The sequence below is a fragment of the Thermobia domestica genome, chromosome 9, assembly GCF_964235325.1.
Source record: "Thermobia domestica chromosome 9, izTheDome1.hap1.1, whole genome shotgun sequence".
Classification (NCBI taxonomy): Eukaryota; Metazoa; Arthropoda; class Insecta; order Zygentoma; family Lepismatidae; genus Thermobia; species Thermobia domestica.
The window spans coordinates 6,968,550-6,986,377 of NC_137462.1; the positions used below are offsets into that span (position 1 = coordinate 6,968,550).

The 17,828-nt window shown below is 35.3% G+C and overlaps 1 protein-coding gene across 1 annotated transcript in view; it reads left to right on the forward strand.

The window, feature by feature from the left end:
- Lis-1 (LisH and WD40 domain-containing Lis-1) overlaps positions 1-17,828 on the forward strand; it is a 185,869-nt gene that overhangs the window by 132,931 nt on the left and 35,110 nt on the right. The window contains 3 exon segments of the mRNA XM_081770535.1: positions 12,871-13,024; positions 16,996-17,098; positions 17,101-17,141. Coding sequence (XP_081626661.1) covers positions 12,871-13,024; positions 16,996-17,098; positions 17,101-17,141 — 298 coding nt within the window.

The window sequence follows — 17,828 nt, forward strand, 5'->3', positions numbered from 1 at the left end:
GTTTAACAGGGAAAACTTTATATTGTTTGCTTAGTCTAATATAAGCAAAATACGGTTTGTGCTTTCGAGAAGGGCGTGTGCTTTGTTGTTGAACAACATTTATGAGAAAACGTAAGTAAAGGAAGGAAATGCTCAGAGTAATATCTATCATTCATTTGTCCCTGCTGGATCGGTCCAAGGATGAAAGCAGCTTGCGATTTTTTAAATTGAAACCTTTGACATCCCACAGTCAGTGACGTAACTAAAGGGGGAATGGGGCTTGTGCCCGGGCGCCGGGTTGAGAAGACGCAAAACTGGACAAATATTTATTTTTACTAGAAGACAAGAAAAGGTGTTTTAGTAGACTAAAGATCATTTAAAAAAATATTTCTGAATCTTAACAGGACAACAACGATTCACTAACTTTAGGAGCATATCCATAGAGCATAAGTTAGCTTCAAAAATATATTTTGAGAACATTGTAAAAACCTTTGCAGCCAAACGATCTTGCAAATTTAAATTTTAGTTCCAGCTTTCTGTGTTTTCATTTAACTTACATCGATTTAAGAGATTTATCAAATGTCCGATTATAATACTCGAGACAACAGCTTGACTGTTTCGTCTGTTTGTCAGAGCTCTTTCGTGGCTAAGCGGTTAGCGTACGCGCCTTTGACGTGGGAGACCCGGGTTCGATTCCCGGCGGGAGCTCATGTGTTTCGGATTCCACGTTAATCAGTAGATCCACGTCTCATATAGCCTCGCTGCTGAACGGGACGCTAAACTAAAATCAACTCAACAACTCGTCTGTTTGTCATAATTCTGTTCTAAAGCAACAGACTTGATTCATTCTACACACATGCACATCCCGATATAATTAAAAAAAAAAAAAAAACTGTGATTTGCGTTGTTATGATAAGACTATAAGAATATGTCCAGCATGCTACCCTCAGATCATTTGGCAATCAAATACTAATTAGTTTGGTGTTTTATCTTGTACTAAAAATTAAATTATGTACTGCAGTTTTGAAATCAAGCTTTACCACTTGAAGAAAAAAATGGAATAGGAGAATTAATGTATGATGCCAATATTAAGTGTAATCGGGGAGCGTTTTGGTTTGGTTGATCGGAAGGGGGGGGGCGCTAAGGCGAGTTCTTACCCCAGTGGCGTCGCTGCCTACAGTTTGTGCCCGTAGGTTAAAAGACCCGTATGATTAATTGAAGTAAATCATTATGAAAGAATTTGGTGAAATGAGAATGTGAGAGGAAACGGGAGAACCCCGGGAAAACCAAGGACATGCTGTTGTCCAACATAAAGCTACGTGGGCATGGATCAAAGCAGGGAGGGACCTCTGGCACCAGCAGTGAACTCTCTATCACTGAGCTAATAATTTTATAGCGTTATTGAGAATATGATATATATATACAAAAGTGTTTTCAGTAACATAAGTGTTACAACAGTCTTCCTACTGGTTAGGGAAAACTCAGAGAAAATGGTGCAGGTCAGGGAAGTTCAGGGGAAAAGAGTAGAAATCAGGGAAATTTTCTAAAATATATGTTTTCTAACATATCAATTACCAGTATACCAATACCAATTTCAGCTTAGCCAACCATTATAATGGACGTTATTCAGATTTCTATGGGAGGTAAGTGGAATGTACACTCATGTCCAAAATTATTGTCGCATATCTATAACTTGTCTTCTTGTAAGAATATAATTTGATAATGATTTTGCAAGGTACTTTTAATATTGATACTATGTGTATAAACGGGAAATGTATGTTTGTGGTAAATTTCATAGGAAAAGAATTATAAATACGAAAATTAGAATAAGTAAAACAAAATTTTGCTAAATGGACAAGAAAGTTTTATTTTCGTTTTATTGTTCTTGTCTACTGCTCTTTTGACATGAAATTTGCCACATACATGTTTTGTCGATTATACACATACTAACATTATTAAAAAAAAATACCGGGTGAATTCGTTATCAAATTATATTCCTAGAACAATATATTTATAGACATGCGACAATAATTTTGGACATGAGTGTACGTATGAGCAATTGATTACTATTTGTCTCTATAGAATAAATGTTTTCATATATAAATATTCACCGTTATTTATTCCTTATTTATATGTCAACGTCATCCGACACCTGTCATGAAAGTCAGGAAATCTCCTGCCAAAGGTCAGGGAAATAGATTTTTCTCCAGATCAGTAGGAACCCTGATACAATACAGGATGGGCGGGGTGATGAGGGTGATTCACCCTACTCACTATTTTGCTATAAATGAAGTTCTGATATATTTATTCTTGAGGACACAACGGTAGGAAAGAGTGATTTGTTTCCTGTAGGAGATAAAGGATTTTTTGAAGGAAAGATTTTCAATTTCAGTCAAGAAACAGAGTTTTTTCTCTTTTTCCATTAAAATATGAATACTTGTATATTGTGTTCTTGCCAGCAGCAGTGAGAAAATCGGTCATCCCAGTAAGGGGGAGGAAAATCTAAACGCAGTGAGTTCTAACAAATGGATTATGAGTTTTAGGGTTTGTGGAGCTGCTACTGTGTTACGGAGAACGACAGACTTAGTCGAGAGATTTGTGTTGGAATCAGTAATAGCTGTAGTGGAAATAAGTCATATTTTGTTGTTCGAAATTAATTTAATCTATGTATGAATCAAAATTTCAGTCAGTCTAATGTTACAAGAAGTAAAGTAGTATTTTATGTGGAGGAGAGGTTGAAGAAGTGTTTGTACCACTTTAAAATTCTAGTAGAAAGAAACTGTTTGCTGAAATTTCCATTTTCTAAAAAAAAGTTTGAATTTATTGAAAGAAGGAATAAAAATTACAGTTTCATAGCACAAATTACAATAATAATACATTGGAAATTGTAAATGTACAGAAGTAGATAATACAAAAGAAAGAATTTTAAAAAAAACTAAAAATTAAAATTACTCAATGTTCATTGGCTAAATCCATTTTTTTCCACTGTGTATTGCGAGCGGTAATTATATTTAGAAAGAAATATAAGTTTAGAAAAAATACCACAAACCGAAGTATTGTTTAGGTAGCGCTTTTAAAAAATTCGTTTCCCATTTTCAGCTTAAAACAGTTCGAAATGAGTTTAAAACATGGAAAAGAAATGTGTGGATTAAAAAATGGTTAAAAAAGGAATTAAAAAATATGCGAAGCACTCAACAATGTAGTGTTATTTATTTTGCTAAGTGTCAATGTAACAAAACATACAAAGGGCAGACGAAGAGGAATATTTATACGAGAATGGCCGAGCACATTCGTATATCAAAGTCTTGTAATTCACAGCAGTTGTCTGGATTAGCAGCACACCTGAAAAAGGAACAGCAACCACAATATTGCTAATTCATGTTTGGTAGAGAGAGCAAAAACAATGACAGAACGTAGAATTAAAAAAAACCTACTCTATAATAATAGAGAGAGACCTGAACTTAATTTAGACAGAGGAGAGAGAACTGGAATTTGGAGTAATCTTTTTAATACGTATTTCTGCCAGTTGGAAGGAAACACAAAAACAATGAACAGGAACAGTGATCAGCGAGTGACTTTTGTTTGACAAAAAGGCATCTGCTTCATATTTTTAAAATTCCTTTTTAACTTTTCTTACTCACCCATATTCGTCTATTTTTTAAATTACTTCGAACTGTTTTAAGCAGAAGATGGAAACGGGGTTTTCCGAAAGCAATACTTTGGTCTGCGGTGAGTACTAGCTTTCTACTCATTTTTCTTTCTGAGCTCCTTCGTGGCTAAGCGATTAGCGTACGCGCCTTTGGCGCGGGAGACCCGGGTTCAATTCCCGGCGGGAGTTCATGTGGTTCGGATTCCACGTTAATCAGTAGGTCTTGTCTCATATAGTCTCGCTACTGAAAAGGGCGTTAAACTTAAAATCAAATCAAATCAAAAATAATTTTTCTTTCTAAATATAATCACCGCCCGCAATACACAGGAGTACGTGCTATTTAAGTTGTTTATTAAACAAAGCTGGCTTTATAGCTGTTATGTACTTTAAAATAATACATTGAATATTATAAGTCATGGCGGCAGAGATGCCCTTGTTTCCTACAGTTATACCTAAATCGTAATATTGAGTTTGTTCCAGATCGCTGATAACTTGAGAAGAGGCTCCTCTTTATTTTCTATCCCCTCTTTCATTTATTTTATCTTTGTCCTCAATATGCGGATCAGTGAACTTGAATAAAAATCAAATTTGACGAAAGCAAACATTTATCTGTGTCACAGTTTTGGCAATATATTGTTGTCATCATCAGATACATTATCTTTCCTTTCATCATTATGAATTATCATTCCCATCATCAGGCATATTATCACTTCCTTTATCAGACACATTATTATTCCCTTTATCGGACACTTTATCATTCCCTTTATCGGACACTTTATCATTCCCTTCATCAGGCATATTTTCATTCTCTTCATCAGGCACATTATCATTTCCTTTATCAGACACATAAACATTCCCTTCATCATATAAATTATCATTCCTTTCATCAGGCATATTATTATCCCTTTATCAGGTACATTATCATTTCCATTATCAGGTGCATTTTCATTCCCTTCATGTGGCACATTAGGCCTATCTTTTCCATTTATCATATACATCATCATTCCCTTCATCATACGTATTTATTATTATTACAATCATCAGGTATATTATCCCATCATCGGATACAGTATCATTCCCTTCATCAGACACATTATCATTGTCGAAATTGTAACCCAAATTAGTAATGATAAGTATTTGCTTTGGGGTGGGAATGATAATGTTGTTCTAGGTAGTTGCAAAGCTAAAAGGAGCAATATTAAAAAAAAAAAAAAAAAAATGAAACAACTATTTAATTTAACAGCAGTAACAGATGATAAAGAACTATAACAATCTGCTGTGCACATAAACGAGCTACCAAAGAAAATACGATAAATGAAAACTGAAAAGAGGGAAACGTAAGTAATGAAATAAAAGGAAGAAAAGAAGAATGACATATGCTTAGAAGATAGAAGAACGTTCGTGAAGTGTGATTATCTTGGACAGAAGTTGTGCAGAAGATGTAATAACTCGAATAGCGTAAGCGAAAGAAGGAGTTTACGAGAAGAAAGAGCTTGCAACTTACAAAAATAAAAGATGTTTCAAACCATTAGTTTGGAGCGCTGCTCTATACAGATCAGAGACAAAGGTTGGGGAGGCATAAATTGAAAATCTTTGAAATGTGATGTTGGTGCAGAATGTTGCGTGTAGTCTAGACAGAAAAAAGAAAAATAAAGGGAAGACGAAATTTTGAAATTAACGAAAGAAGGCAGATTCTGACAACCATATAAATGGGAAAAGTCGCGATGATTTTCCAACTACTATGACATGCAGTTGAATTAAAGTGGAAGGAATACTTCTATTATTATCCTTACATGTGATAATATTACAACGGAGACCATACCAACAGATCAGGAGATAAAACAATTTGTTTCAAATATATGAGAGACTTCAGAACTACGTAATTAATCAACCAAAGGATTGAGGAAAAGTCAAATATATCTCGTTATTCTGTTTTAATGTTCTTATAAGAGAGAGAGAGAGAGAGAAAGAAAAGTAAATCTTTGTGGTAAATCGATGGCAAATCATGGTATGCTTTAGAGAATGACAAATTTAAAACAGTGGATACTAATGTATAAAATCACTTCAGGAAAGTAGGATGCTGTATTTATCAACATAACCTCAATAGCTTCTGTGGAAAGTGTTTAAGTTTTTAGTGATATATTGAAGTACTAACTAGTTCAATTGAAATATGACATGAAAAATATACTATGATATTTCCTACGAAATTCATCACTTGCATGATACAGTCAGCAACTAAAGTTCTTCCCGTTTGGTAAAATTTATTTTGGGAATAACTATGGTATGGCTGCAACGTACAGAAAATTACGTTATTTTTAATTTACTGAAAACTGTACTCAAATTGTCTAATTCTGAAGTTATTTACGAAACTAACTTCTTCAAACGGAAAGAATTTTTGTCGCTGACTGTACGAAGGAATGGTTTGGCTATTTCGTGTCTATTCAAAGTTTATATGTAAAAACCTGTTTATTGGTTGATAAGTTTGTTAGCTGAGTGATTTGTTTCTTTCATTTCCGCATCTTTTATTATCGTTTACTTGCATTTATCCTTTTTTTTAAGCTACAAATATAAATGTGGAATGTTAACTCAAAATGTCTTCGTTCTTTCACAGAGAATGCATTAATATTGGTTTCCTGCCAAGGTGACCAGACGTCCCGTTTTAGCCGGGACAGTCCCCCCCTTTTTTTTACAACCGTTGTCCCTTTTTTTCTTATTCTCAAACGGGACGCCTAAATGTCCCGTTTATAAGCAAAAATGATCCAGGTGTCCCGTAATTATTATTCAAAATATAAATGGTCAATGGAAATTCTACACTCTTCCGCATCAACAATCATTGAGAAGGTTCAGCCGTGTCTGGAACTTCTGAATGTTCAAATCTGAATTGAGTGTTCTGTGGTTCAAGTGCGTATTGTGTGGAATTTCTGAGTGTTCGAGTAGTTAAAAGTATTGTTGGGTAGTACTTAAATTAGAAACGCTGTATTATCGTATCACTCTTGTGTATTTTGTCAATTGAAAACACTGCTGAGTCCCAAAATGCAATCTGGAAGTCATATTTATTTACTCCCCCCCTCCCCCCGGCGCCGATTCGTGTTCGTCCCGTTTTTGTAAGTAAAAATTCTGGTTACCTAGTTTCCTGCTATGTTTATGTGTCTAGAATATTCACTAATTTACGTAATAAAAATGTTTGGAAATAATCTTTCTTTGAAAGTATCTTAGGGAAGCCAGCAACAATAATCCTGAATAAAGGGTCTTCAAACAAAATAAGATGTAACGACAACCTTCTGGTTTCTAAGTCGTACTTAGTTGCTTGTTTTCAGTAGTTTTTCTTTTATCTGTGTGTGAAATGCCTCAATAGGTAGTGGTATGTGAATTTGGTTGTGGAAAACCTGTTAACTTCGCTTAGAGATGTATGCTATGTGTTCCTTTATGGAACGGTTTCTGGCACTAAGGGCAAAACAAAAGCTAAATCAGCGATAACCATAAAACACGTGGGATGGTGCTGCTTGATTGCACAAACTTCCACGGATGGCTCCCTGTTTTGTCGTCTCCGAGCATTTGATTTACCTGCCAACACTGTATATGGCGACGAAATAGTGGAAGATATCGATCGTAGCGCGGGAAATTCCGTGTCTCCATGGCAACGTGGGCTAACCATTGACGAAGAGTTGAGATACATCTTGTTTCACAAAGCACACACACAACATTCAATCGAAACAGTCCAAGTGCGGATTTCGGTACGACTTCCCCAAAGCCCCATTTTCAACCCTAGTTTCTTTTTTTCTGTGGTTATGTGGTTGCTTGTCGTATCAATATACGAGCACTTTGATCCACTTTATTGTTATTGACCCATTCTTGGTTTCTTTTTCCTTCTTTTCACAATTCAGGGAAACGCACAACAAACCATGATACTAGCAATTGCTTCGTGCCATACACAATCGAAGTTCAAGAACTAATAAAGTATAAAAGTTATATCAACGGAAGCAGGTGTGCTCATACAGTTGTTCAGTTAACATCGAATACGTGAAAAGCGAACACGTGTCCTTCTGCTGCATATGGTTCGATTTCAATGCTGTACAGAGAGATACGGTGGCTCAGTGGTACCACCTTTGGGGCGAGGGATTACTGGTTCGTAAGTTTCTGCTGAATAGCATTATATCCTCGAAATTTTATATAATTTCCTCACACATTCCCATACCACCAATCCTTTCATAATCACGTCCCGGGTTCGATCCCAGCCCCCGCCAAGTAAACTTTGTGGTGGACAAACACCGTGTGCGTGGGTTTCCTCGGGATTCTCTCGTTTCCTCCCTCTTTATTCATTCCACAATTTCATTCATTACTCATCATCACCGTCTCCTTTAGCCCAACCGGCATAATCGTGGGACGTAAAACTCAGATTTCATTTTTTCTTTCATAATCATTCACTTCCATTAACCATTTGTCTCCATTAGCCTAAATGATATAACCGTGGTATTTAAAATTAAAAAATTTATTTTTTGTTGATGCATGTATATATGATTATGATTCCACTTAAGAGTCCTTATCCCGGCGAAAATAAAATACTGTTAATTTTACAGTAATTATGTGATATCTTCAAATAGCTAAAAGATAATTGAAATGTGGAACAGAAGCAGGTACCGTTATCACAAGTCACCTAATGGCTTTCCGTTTTCAGCCGTTTAGAAACGCGAAAATAAATGCCGATTTTCAAAATGGCTCGAAATTGAAAGCAGATAAGTCGTGATAACAGTATCTCAAGTAAAATAATAATGTCTAGGGCGCTCTTGTTCCACATTTCGATTATCTTTTATCTATTTGAAGATATCACATAATTACTGTAAAATTAGCGGTATTTTAATCTCACCGAGACGAGGCCTCTTAAGCTGTAGGTAGGTAGGGATATTTGTGTGGTGTATTTCGGTATTGATAATGACACGTTGTTTCCAAAGCTCATTAGATACATGGTGTTCATTTGCTCATTTTAAAATGAGAATAATAATAACTATAGAAATGTTGAGTAAAAAAATACAGGGTCTACCAGAAGTAGTGACACCTTTTGAGTGAACAGTACATTTTCATTATAAACAAGAATAGCATGAAACAAAATCATAGATACAGAGGAATGGTGTCAGATCAAGTGCTTTACAGTATCTAATTCCTATTCTCCATTTGGAGGTCCACCTGGCGGCCATTAACATCGATGCATGCCTGCATCCGGAAACAGACATTTCCGCACGCATCTCCTCACATCTGAACGGAAATGATGTTGAATTTCTCGGTGATTCGCACCGTCAGTTCCGCAACACTGTTTGTAGGTCTTGCATATACCTTGTCCTGCAAATGTCCCCATAGGAAGAAGTCGAGAGGTGTGAGGTCTGCTGAACGTTGCGGCTACTCCACTGTCCCGACGATCAATCCATCGCCCGGCAAAGGCGATGTTCAAAAGGTCACGGACAATTCGGACAGTGTGGTGGGACACTATTTTGCCAACAACAGAAACAAAAAAGAAACAAACATCAATCATACAACCTAACCTACCGCATCTAACAACAACTGAGTCACTACTTCTCGGACACTCGGTATAAGATTACTTGGGATGTGGAGCTCAAAGACTGTATTAAGAAAGTGCCAGACAATTTGAGATTTTTTTTTCTATAAATTAATCTACATTTTCGGATCATATAAAACTCGAAGTAAAAAAAAAAAAAAAAGTTATTGAGTTGTTTTTGCGTCATCCTCATTTACAACAAAGCGAAACTATGATTTGAGAAGCATCAAATACAATCTTCAGAGTCTTCAATGTGTGAATGGGGAAAGTATATGTCACTGTTAGCATTTACAAAATACAAAGAAGAAAGAGAAAAAAAGGACAGTGCATGGGAATTTTAAAACATTGTCGTGAGTGGTGCTTTTTACAAGTTGTGTATTTAGCTTTGCTGGGAAAACGTAATTCTCTTAAAACCCTGTTTCTCACCCTTACCACATACGAATAACCTACTTTCGCGGTGAAGGTAATGCTTTGTTTGGGTGCTTGACAAGATGAGAATCGCTTCTTGAAATACTGCCCATTCAACTCAAAATGAAAGAAATTATAATTTCGAAATATATGTTGTTTTGCCAATGTTCATACAATGGAACACGATTCGCGATGCCTGCAAACTGTTTCGTTAGTTTTATTTAGAATGAAGTAACAAAATAATCTGATACACAAGTAAGTTAATATCGTAAGCTTGTTCGACGCAGTATACTACGAAAACAATTACTGTAAGTAGGGGTGGTAGACTTTTTGAAACATCTTAAAAACCTTGGGGGGGAGGTATGGAAAATTGACCTATTAGCCTTCTCCTCCTAGTACATGGTAGTGAAACAGATATTTTCTCCGAAATCCGGTGTTGCCAAGAAATTCTAGCTAGCTGACAATTTTTGACCAGAGGAGTGCGTATTCCTCTCTGTCACTTGAGAAAGGTTTTGGCGAAAGAGGAAAAAAAATGTAGCGTGGAAACTCCGAATGGTTTGTGTTGTTTTGTTATTTGACACTGCGAGTGGAAAAATCTTCCTTCTTCCTTTGGAGAGGAACAAAATTCGAACTGGACGGCAGCTCTCGGCAAAAATAGAGGGTGAGCAAAAGCTGATCTTCTCAGTCATATGAATATGGAATGGAATGTCTCAAACGTTTTGGCGAAGAAAAAAGTAGTCTGGAAACTCCGAGTGCTTGATGTTGCTGTTATTTGACACTTTCAACCTGCTTTCAACAGAATATTTCTTTTTCCATTGAGAAGGAATGATCTATATATGCAGGCAAGTTGATCAGTGTTTATTTCCCCCTTCTCTATATAGAAAGAAAGAACCCACATGTGTAAGCCATTAATCACAGTGTAATGGGGACCAAAGCTATGGCAACGTCGTTGAACGTAAGTTACAATGTCACTAGTAAGAGGATATGACTGTTCGGACAGTTCCGATTACCACCCACTAAGGTTTTTAAGATTCTGCCAGTTCTTTACCGAGACTTGTCTTTGTTTTGTGTCGTCTCGGAATTTAGAGATGAAACCGAGATCGAGGCAGACGTTTATAAATCGAGACGAGACCGTGGTTGCGTGCACTGTCTAGACGGTTCGTTTCCAGGTTTTAAAAAAAAAAATCACATTAGTGAATACTTCCTGTTGTAACTTGTTGGTTCTGGTCACTACAGTTAAATGGGAACGTCAGTTAGAGCAGGTTAAACACGAGTTATCCCAGTTATACAGGTCCATATACACTTTCAGGAATTAGGTTTCTGAGCTTTCTGTAACTATAACCATATTAGTCCGTCACGTATGAGGAATGACGTCTCTTGATGATCATACCGCCCGGGGAATTGGGAAGCAGGAACAGAAGAAAGCAGCCTGGGAGCCATTTTGTTAGGTACCATCCCAACATTTGCATGTATGAATGTGGAAAACAGGAAAAACTCACTCAAGATGACTGGCCTGTAAAATATTTTACACTTTTCGACCGACCAAGATAGAGACAAGCCATGTGTGATCGGAGTGAGATCGATACAATTATTTTCGACTCGAGTAGAAGCCGAGACTGTATCAAGTCTCATCTTTATACGGTCCCTAGCTGTAAGACTTTAGACAAGTTTTTAGAGTGGTGTACTAGTTTGCTTTAAATTTCCTTCAGCCATGCATTACATGTTAAACATTTTGTCAACCTATCTCCAAATGAATTTTCTATAACCTGGTCCTCGGAATAACCTCACTACTCTGTAAGATACTTGGTCTTTGAGCTTTATTCCCCTAGAACGCTTCGTCTTTGAGAGGTACCTTACATATACTCCTTAGCCACAAGAGCCTTGGATCCTATCACTCAAGGACGCTCGGTCTCTAGGCTTCTATAATATCATCAACCAACCACCAGAAAGGACTTAGATAGTGTTTGAGACCGTAATTATTAGTATTGTACACTCATGTCCAAAATTATTATCGCGTGTCTATAAATATGTTGTTGTAGGAAGATAATTTGATAACGAATTCGCCCGGTATTTCTTATAATGTTAATATGTGTATAATCGCCAAGGACATGTGTGTGGAAAATTTCATGTCAAAAGAGCAGTTAATAAGAACAATAGAACGAAAATAAAACTTTCTTGTCCATTTAGCAACATTTTGTTTTACTCACTCTAATTTTCGTATTTATAATTCTTTTGCTATGAAACATACCACAAATATACATTTCCCGATTATAACATAGTATCAGTATTAAAAGTACCCTACAAAATCATTAACATATTATATTGTTACACGAAGACAGTTATGCGACAATCATTTTGGACATGAGTGTACCTTACATATACTTCTTGAAAAAAAAAGAGCCTTGGATCCTATCACTGAAGGACGCTCAGTCTCTAGGCTTCTATAATCTCACCAACCAACCACCAGAAAGGACTTAGTATTTGAGACTGTAATTATTATTATTGTACATGGGAGGAATTTTATAATAAAAGGTGATTGGGAAAGTCCAAAATTTCTGTGTACCATTTTTTAAGCTCTATCCTAAAGAGAACTTTACAATAGCTATATTAGCTATTGGGATGACATCTCTCGGCGATGACAGTACCCAGAGAATTGGAGAAGAGGAAAAGAAGGAAACAGCCTGGGACCATTATGTTAGATACCATCCCAGCATTTGCCTAATGAGAGTGAGGAAAACCAATGAAAACATCATGGCTGGCCTGAAAACGAGTACACTTTTCCGACCGAATGCCCCACCGGGAATCGAACTCAGGATCGCTCACATCATAGGCGAGAGCATTAGCAACTACGCAAACGGGGTCACTTCTTAAAGTGTAGTATGCACTGAGATATAGAGTTAATTTCTAAATACTCATAATTTTACTTTTTATTCATTTATTTATTAATTCATTGACAGACAGTCATGTTCAAAAATTGCCGCTCTCTGTTTATTATTATTATTTGTGTCGATATCTTCAGAATTTGAGATCAAATAAAGTTCTGTGTTTTCATCTGAAAATGAAACCTCATTTTTAATTAACAGTAAACTACTGTGTGCTTTATTACTTAGTAATTTATTGGAAAAAAACCTCAGCTTTATGTAAAGCTATATAGATTTTAACTAGTCTTTCAGAATATAAATGGTGTAATTCTGTTCAGCAAGGGAGAGTAGGGTATAGAAGCAGAATATATACTACAATTTAATACATAAATAAAACGAGTAACCATTCATTTTTCTTGTTACAGAAATAAGGCCATAGCAGATTACCTGAGCAGTAATGGCTACATGGAAGCTCTGGAGGCCTTCAAAAAGGAGGCAGATATGCCTGGAGAAGTGGAACGGAAGTATGCAGGACTTCTGGAAAAGAAGTGGACTTCAGTTATCAGACTACAGAAAAAGGTAAATAATTACACTGTAAAAAAAATAAAACATTATTTAAACACTTTTAGAACAGTTTTTGAGGAGAAAATTGATAAAATAGTGTTGAAAACGTGTGCTTCGCTTTCCAAAAAGCGTTAATTCTTAAAAACAGCGCCTAGTGTGACATATTTAAAACACTTCTTCTCAGCAAACACTTTAAAAACAAAGTTGTATCACATTCTGCAAACACATTTGAGACATTTGGAAAAAAGCAGTATCTAAAAGGGGATGAATGTGTGTCATCCGTTGGTGTTCAAAGAGAGTCGGTAGTGTGTAAAGTGTCCAAACCGTGTCTGAAAGTCGTTTCCAAACATTTTGTGGTGTAGGGGAAGGGCTAATGGTGCAGTTTAGTGATTCAATCGATTTTCATTACACTATTTTCATGCAAAGTGGAATTATAGATGTTTGAAATACTCCTCAGACTTGCTTTGTGTAAACAGACACCTGGCGTACAGCAGCTCAGAGTGAACAAAGACTTTTACTTCCCAAAATACTCAGTTTCTTTCTTTCTTTCTTGCTTTCTTGCTTGCTTGCTTGCTTGCTTTCTTTCTTTCTTTTTTTCTTTCTTGCTTGCTTGCTTTCTTGATTTCTTTCTTTCTTGCTTTCTTTCTTGATTTCTTTCTTTCTTGCTTGCTTGCTTTCTTTTCTTTCTTTCTTTCTTTCTTTCTTTCTTTCTTGCTTGCTTTCTTTCTTTCTTTCTTTCTTTCTTTCTTTCTTTCTTTCTTTCTTTCTTTCTTTCTTTCTTTCTTTCTTTCTTTCTTTCTTTCTTTCATTCTTTCTTTCTTTCATTCTTTCTTTCTTTCTTCTTTCTTTCTTTCTTCTTTCGTTCTTTCTTGCTTTCTTTATTTCTTGCTTTCTTTATTTCTTGCTTTCTTTATTTCTTGCTTTCTTTATTTCTTGCTTTCTTTATTTCTTGCTTTCTTTATTCTTGCTTTCTTTATTTCTTGCTTTCTTTATTTCTTGCTTGCTTTATTTCTTGCTTGCTTTATTTCTTGCTTGCTTTATTTCTTTCTTTCTTTCTTTCTTTCTTTCTTTCTTTCTTTCTTTCTTTCTTTCTTTCTTTCTTTCTTTCTTTCTTTCTTTCTTTCTTTCTTTCTTCTTCTTTCTTTCTTTCTTTCTTTCTTTCTTTCTTTCTTTCTTTCTTTCTTTCTTTCTTTCTTTCTTTCTTTCTTTCTTTCTTTCTTTCTTTCTTCTTTCTTTCTTTCTTTCTTTCTTTCTTTCTTTCTTTCTTTCTTTCTTTCTTTCTTCTTTCTTTCTTTCTTTCTTTCTTCTTTCTTTCTTTCTTTCTTTCTTTCATTCTTTCTTTCTTTCATTTCTTTCTTTCTTTCATTCTTTCTTTCTTTCATTCTTTCGTTCTTTCTTTCTTTCGTTCTTTCTTGCTTTCTTTATTTCTTGCTTTCTTTATTTCTTGCTTTCTTTTATTTCTTGCTTTCTTTATTTCTTGCTTTCTTTATTTCTTGCTTTCTTTATTTCTTGCTTTCTTTATTTCTTGCTTTCTTTATTTCTTGCTTTCTTTATTTCTTGCTTTCTTTATTTCTTGCTTTCTTTATTTCTTGCTTTCTTGCTTTCTTTATTTCTTGCTTTCTTTCTTCTTTATTTCTTGCTTGCTTTCTCCATAATCCGATCAACTTCGAAGTGATACTATGTGTTTAGTGACCATACAAAAATCAATAAACAAGTGTTAATATTTTCCATTTTACAAGCTTTGCTTTTAGTAGATTTAAATCCTATTTGAACTACTCGCTAAACAAAACAATGCGTTTATTATAAAAATTATTAACGTGTAACAGTTTTGCCAACTACCCACTTGGCTTCATCTGATGTGTCTGATACCTTTACCAAGATGGAATTCAGTTAGTGACAGTTCCTAGTTGTCAGGCTTGAGTAACATCCTTACCAGATGTTGATACGTCGGAAAATAAGTGATGGAAAACGCTGGATCATTCTGGACGGTTAACCTGACAAATACGAAATTGTCATGATCCAGCTATAAATAATCGGAAAGAAGGAACGTAGAAGGAAAATGTAAGGGTAAGGGTGTCAGTGGCTTAAGCTTTGTCCTATGATGAAGTATTACTGAAGCTGAATTAACGAAAGTTACAAAACGAAGAAGTTGCAACTTGAGAGGAACTTGGATCACAGGTTTAATAGCTGTTTACCTTGATTGTTTATTTATACCTAATTTACAACAAGAATTTCGTTGAATTGCGTATAGAGAACATACGCGTATTATTTCTCGCATTGATCAACGATTGTGACATAGTAGAACGAGAGTTGAATGTCATTTTGAAGGCGACATGCTTGCTAAGGCAAGTGACCAGCTGTTAGGCTTCGTACCTCTCGGATCTTGGAGTCGAAACCGATTGCAGGCAAAATCCCAATCAGAACCAGGGATCCTATACCTCTACAATATTATTTATACAATTTGAGAAAAATTTCTGAAGAATGTAAGATTTAAAAATAAATAAATAAAATAAAATACAAACGCGACAGCAATAAATCGGTAGGAGAAGCATTGCCGACAAGTATACACAGGTTAAGGGTAGAAAGTAGGACAAATGTCTAGTTTTCAGTCTCTAGGTAGCATTCCCGATAAGGATATAAAATGTAAACGGAAATAGAAGCAAGGATAGGAGTAACAAAAGAGATCGCAATAAGAAGAAAAGCATCGTTTGTGGATCCGCTGAATGGGAAAGAAAGAAAAAAAATTAATAAAATGTTTCATGCGGAGTATACTTGAGACAGAAGCATGGACACTACTCAAAATCGATGAGACAAAGGTAAGATGCTATCTTTCAGGATACAAAACATACATTGGGGATAGCGCCATAAACGAAGGTACTAACGAGTGAGTTGTTTGTAGCGATCTCTTATCTTCCGGAGAAGTTCACTCACACGTAACTTTGATCTTTAAAGCTCTTTATAGATACTATCTGGTTCACTTTCTATATTTTTGATATTTTCATACTTTTTCTTCTAACCAGTCTCAAAGGTAAACGAGTCAAATTGAGACCACATCCGTGTTTCGAAGTCTGTGAATAATTAACAAGCAGAAAATACATATTTGGGTAATAAAGAAGTGTTTGAGAAAAGAGTTCTATTTAGCGCAGAAATTGATTGCTAGAAACTGTTTTTTCTAAGTATTTGCCAGGTCTGAAGATGGAATATTTTGACACCTAGGATTGTAAATTCAGCAAGGATAGAAAGTTAGAGAAAATACTCGCAATTTTACGGCAGCCCTACCCATATTAATAGTCGATGAGTGGCGTTAATTAATTTATTTATTTTTCATTACGTGAGATGTATGGGCATCAAGATGCTGCAAACTAAAATAACCTGAATCCATTATTTAAAGCCAAGGAAAATCGGGACTAAACCTTAGCTTAAAATCATAAACCGTTTTTTTTTTAAGGGTGAAAAATCGAAATTTGGATAAATTTCTGAAGGAGAGTGTCACCTCGTATTTTAGAATATTTGTGCCGTGTGTAGAGAAAATTGTACATGTTCCTTCCTGAGACACGGAATAAACGACTCATAACTACTGAAACTGCTTCCTTTATTCAATTTGTCAATTCTTGGTTACATTTGTGGATAATAGATCATTTGGGTACCCCCTGTATGTCAAATATATTTTGTAATATGTAGATAGTTGGCACGTGACGAAGCCATTTATGCTAGTAATAGAAGTTTTACCTTACAGAATATAAAAATAAAATTGATATTATCAATTATCAAAGTAATAATAGTAATTTTCTTTCTTTTTGATAATTTTACTTTGATAATAATTGATAATATTAACTATATATTTTGAGGAGTAATTTCTTAGCTTGTCTGGTGTTTCCTATTTTGTAATGCGTTTGCAGCACTATGCATTTAAGGACATTCTTTTCCATGTTGCGGATTTTTTTTTATTATGTATATAATATTAATTTTTTTAATAAATATCGTAGGTTATGGAGTTAGAATCAAAATTAGCAGAAGCTGAAAAAGAATACATAGAAGGCGCCCCGACAAGAGGAAAGCGATCGCCTACAGAATGGATTCCTCGACCGCCAGAAAATACTGTCTTTCAGGACATAGAGCACCGGTTACTAGGGTAAGTATAATATATTCCTTTCTTCAGTTGTCTTCTAAATTAAGTCAGAATTGTTTCACAGTATTAGTTGTCAGTCTTATTTTAACTCCCCTTAGAAGTTATGCCCGAAGAAACCTTAAAAGATTAAATTTAACTACTCAAAACGTGACAGTAACAGTGGATTTAGAAGCTCGGGAAGAGAGTCAGTCTTTCATATAGCCTGTCATGTAATTTTGTTATATTCGAGAAGTGTTTTCTAGAATATCATTAAATACTGTATAAGCTAAAAGATATATCAGCGGTATTTCATCCATTCGGTAGACAGGACTACCCTATTCGAAGATATAGGTTAGAGAAATTGTTTCGAACTTGAAAGCAGTTAAACACCAAAGTAGGAAAATCAAAACATGATTTTTAATAAGAATTGGGCTTGATGAAGCAGAAATCAGGGGGGGGGGGAAGGTAACTTACTGATGTGAGCTCGAGATTTCGCATTTTGACTCCACCTTTTTGAAATGCTACTGAGAGAAGGTAATTTTCTTATAATGAAATACACTGTTCATTAAATTTTACGTTCCTAGTTTACATTACAGGGTGAGACTGAACTCATACTCCCGATATCCATATATTTGTAAACGTCTTTATTGCAGGTTTAATGTGGTCAGTTTTAGTTTCACACTTGTCGAAGGAGCATAGGATTAACTCTGT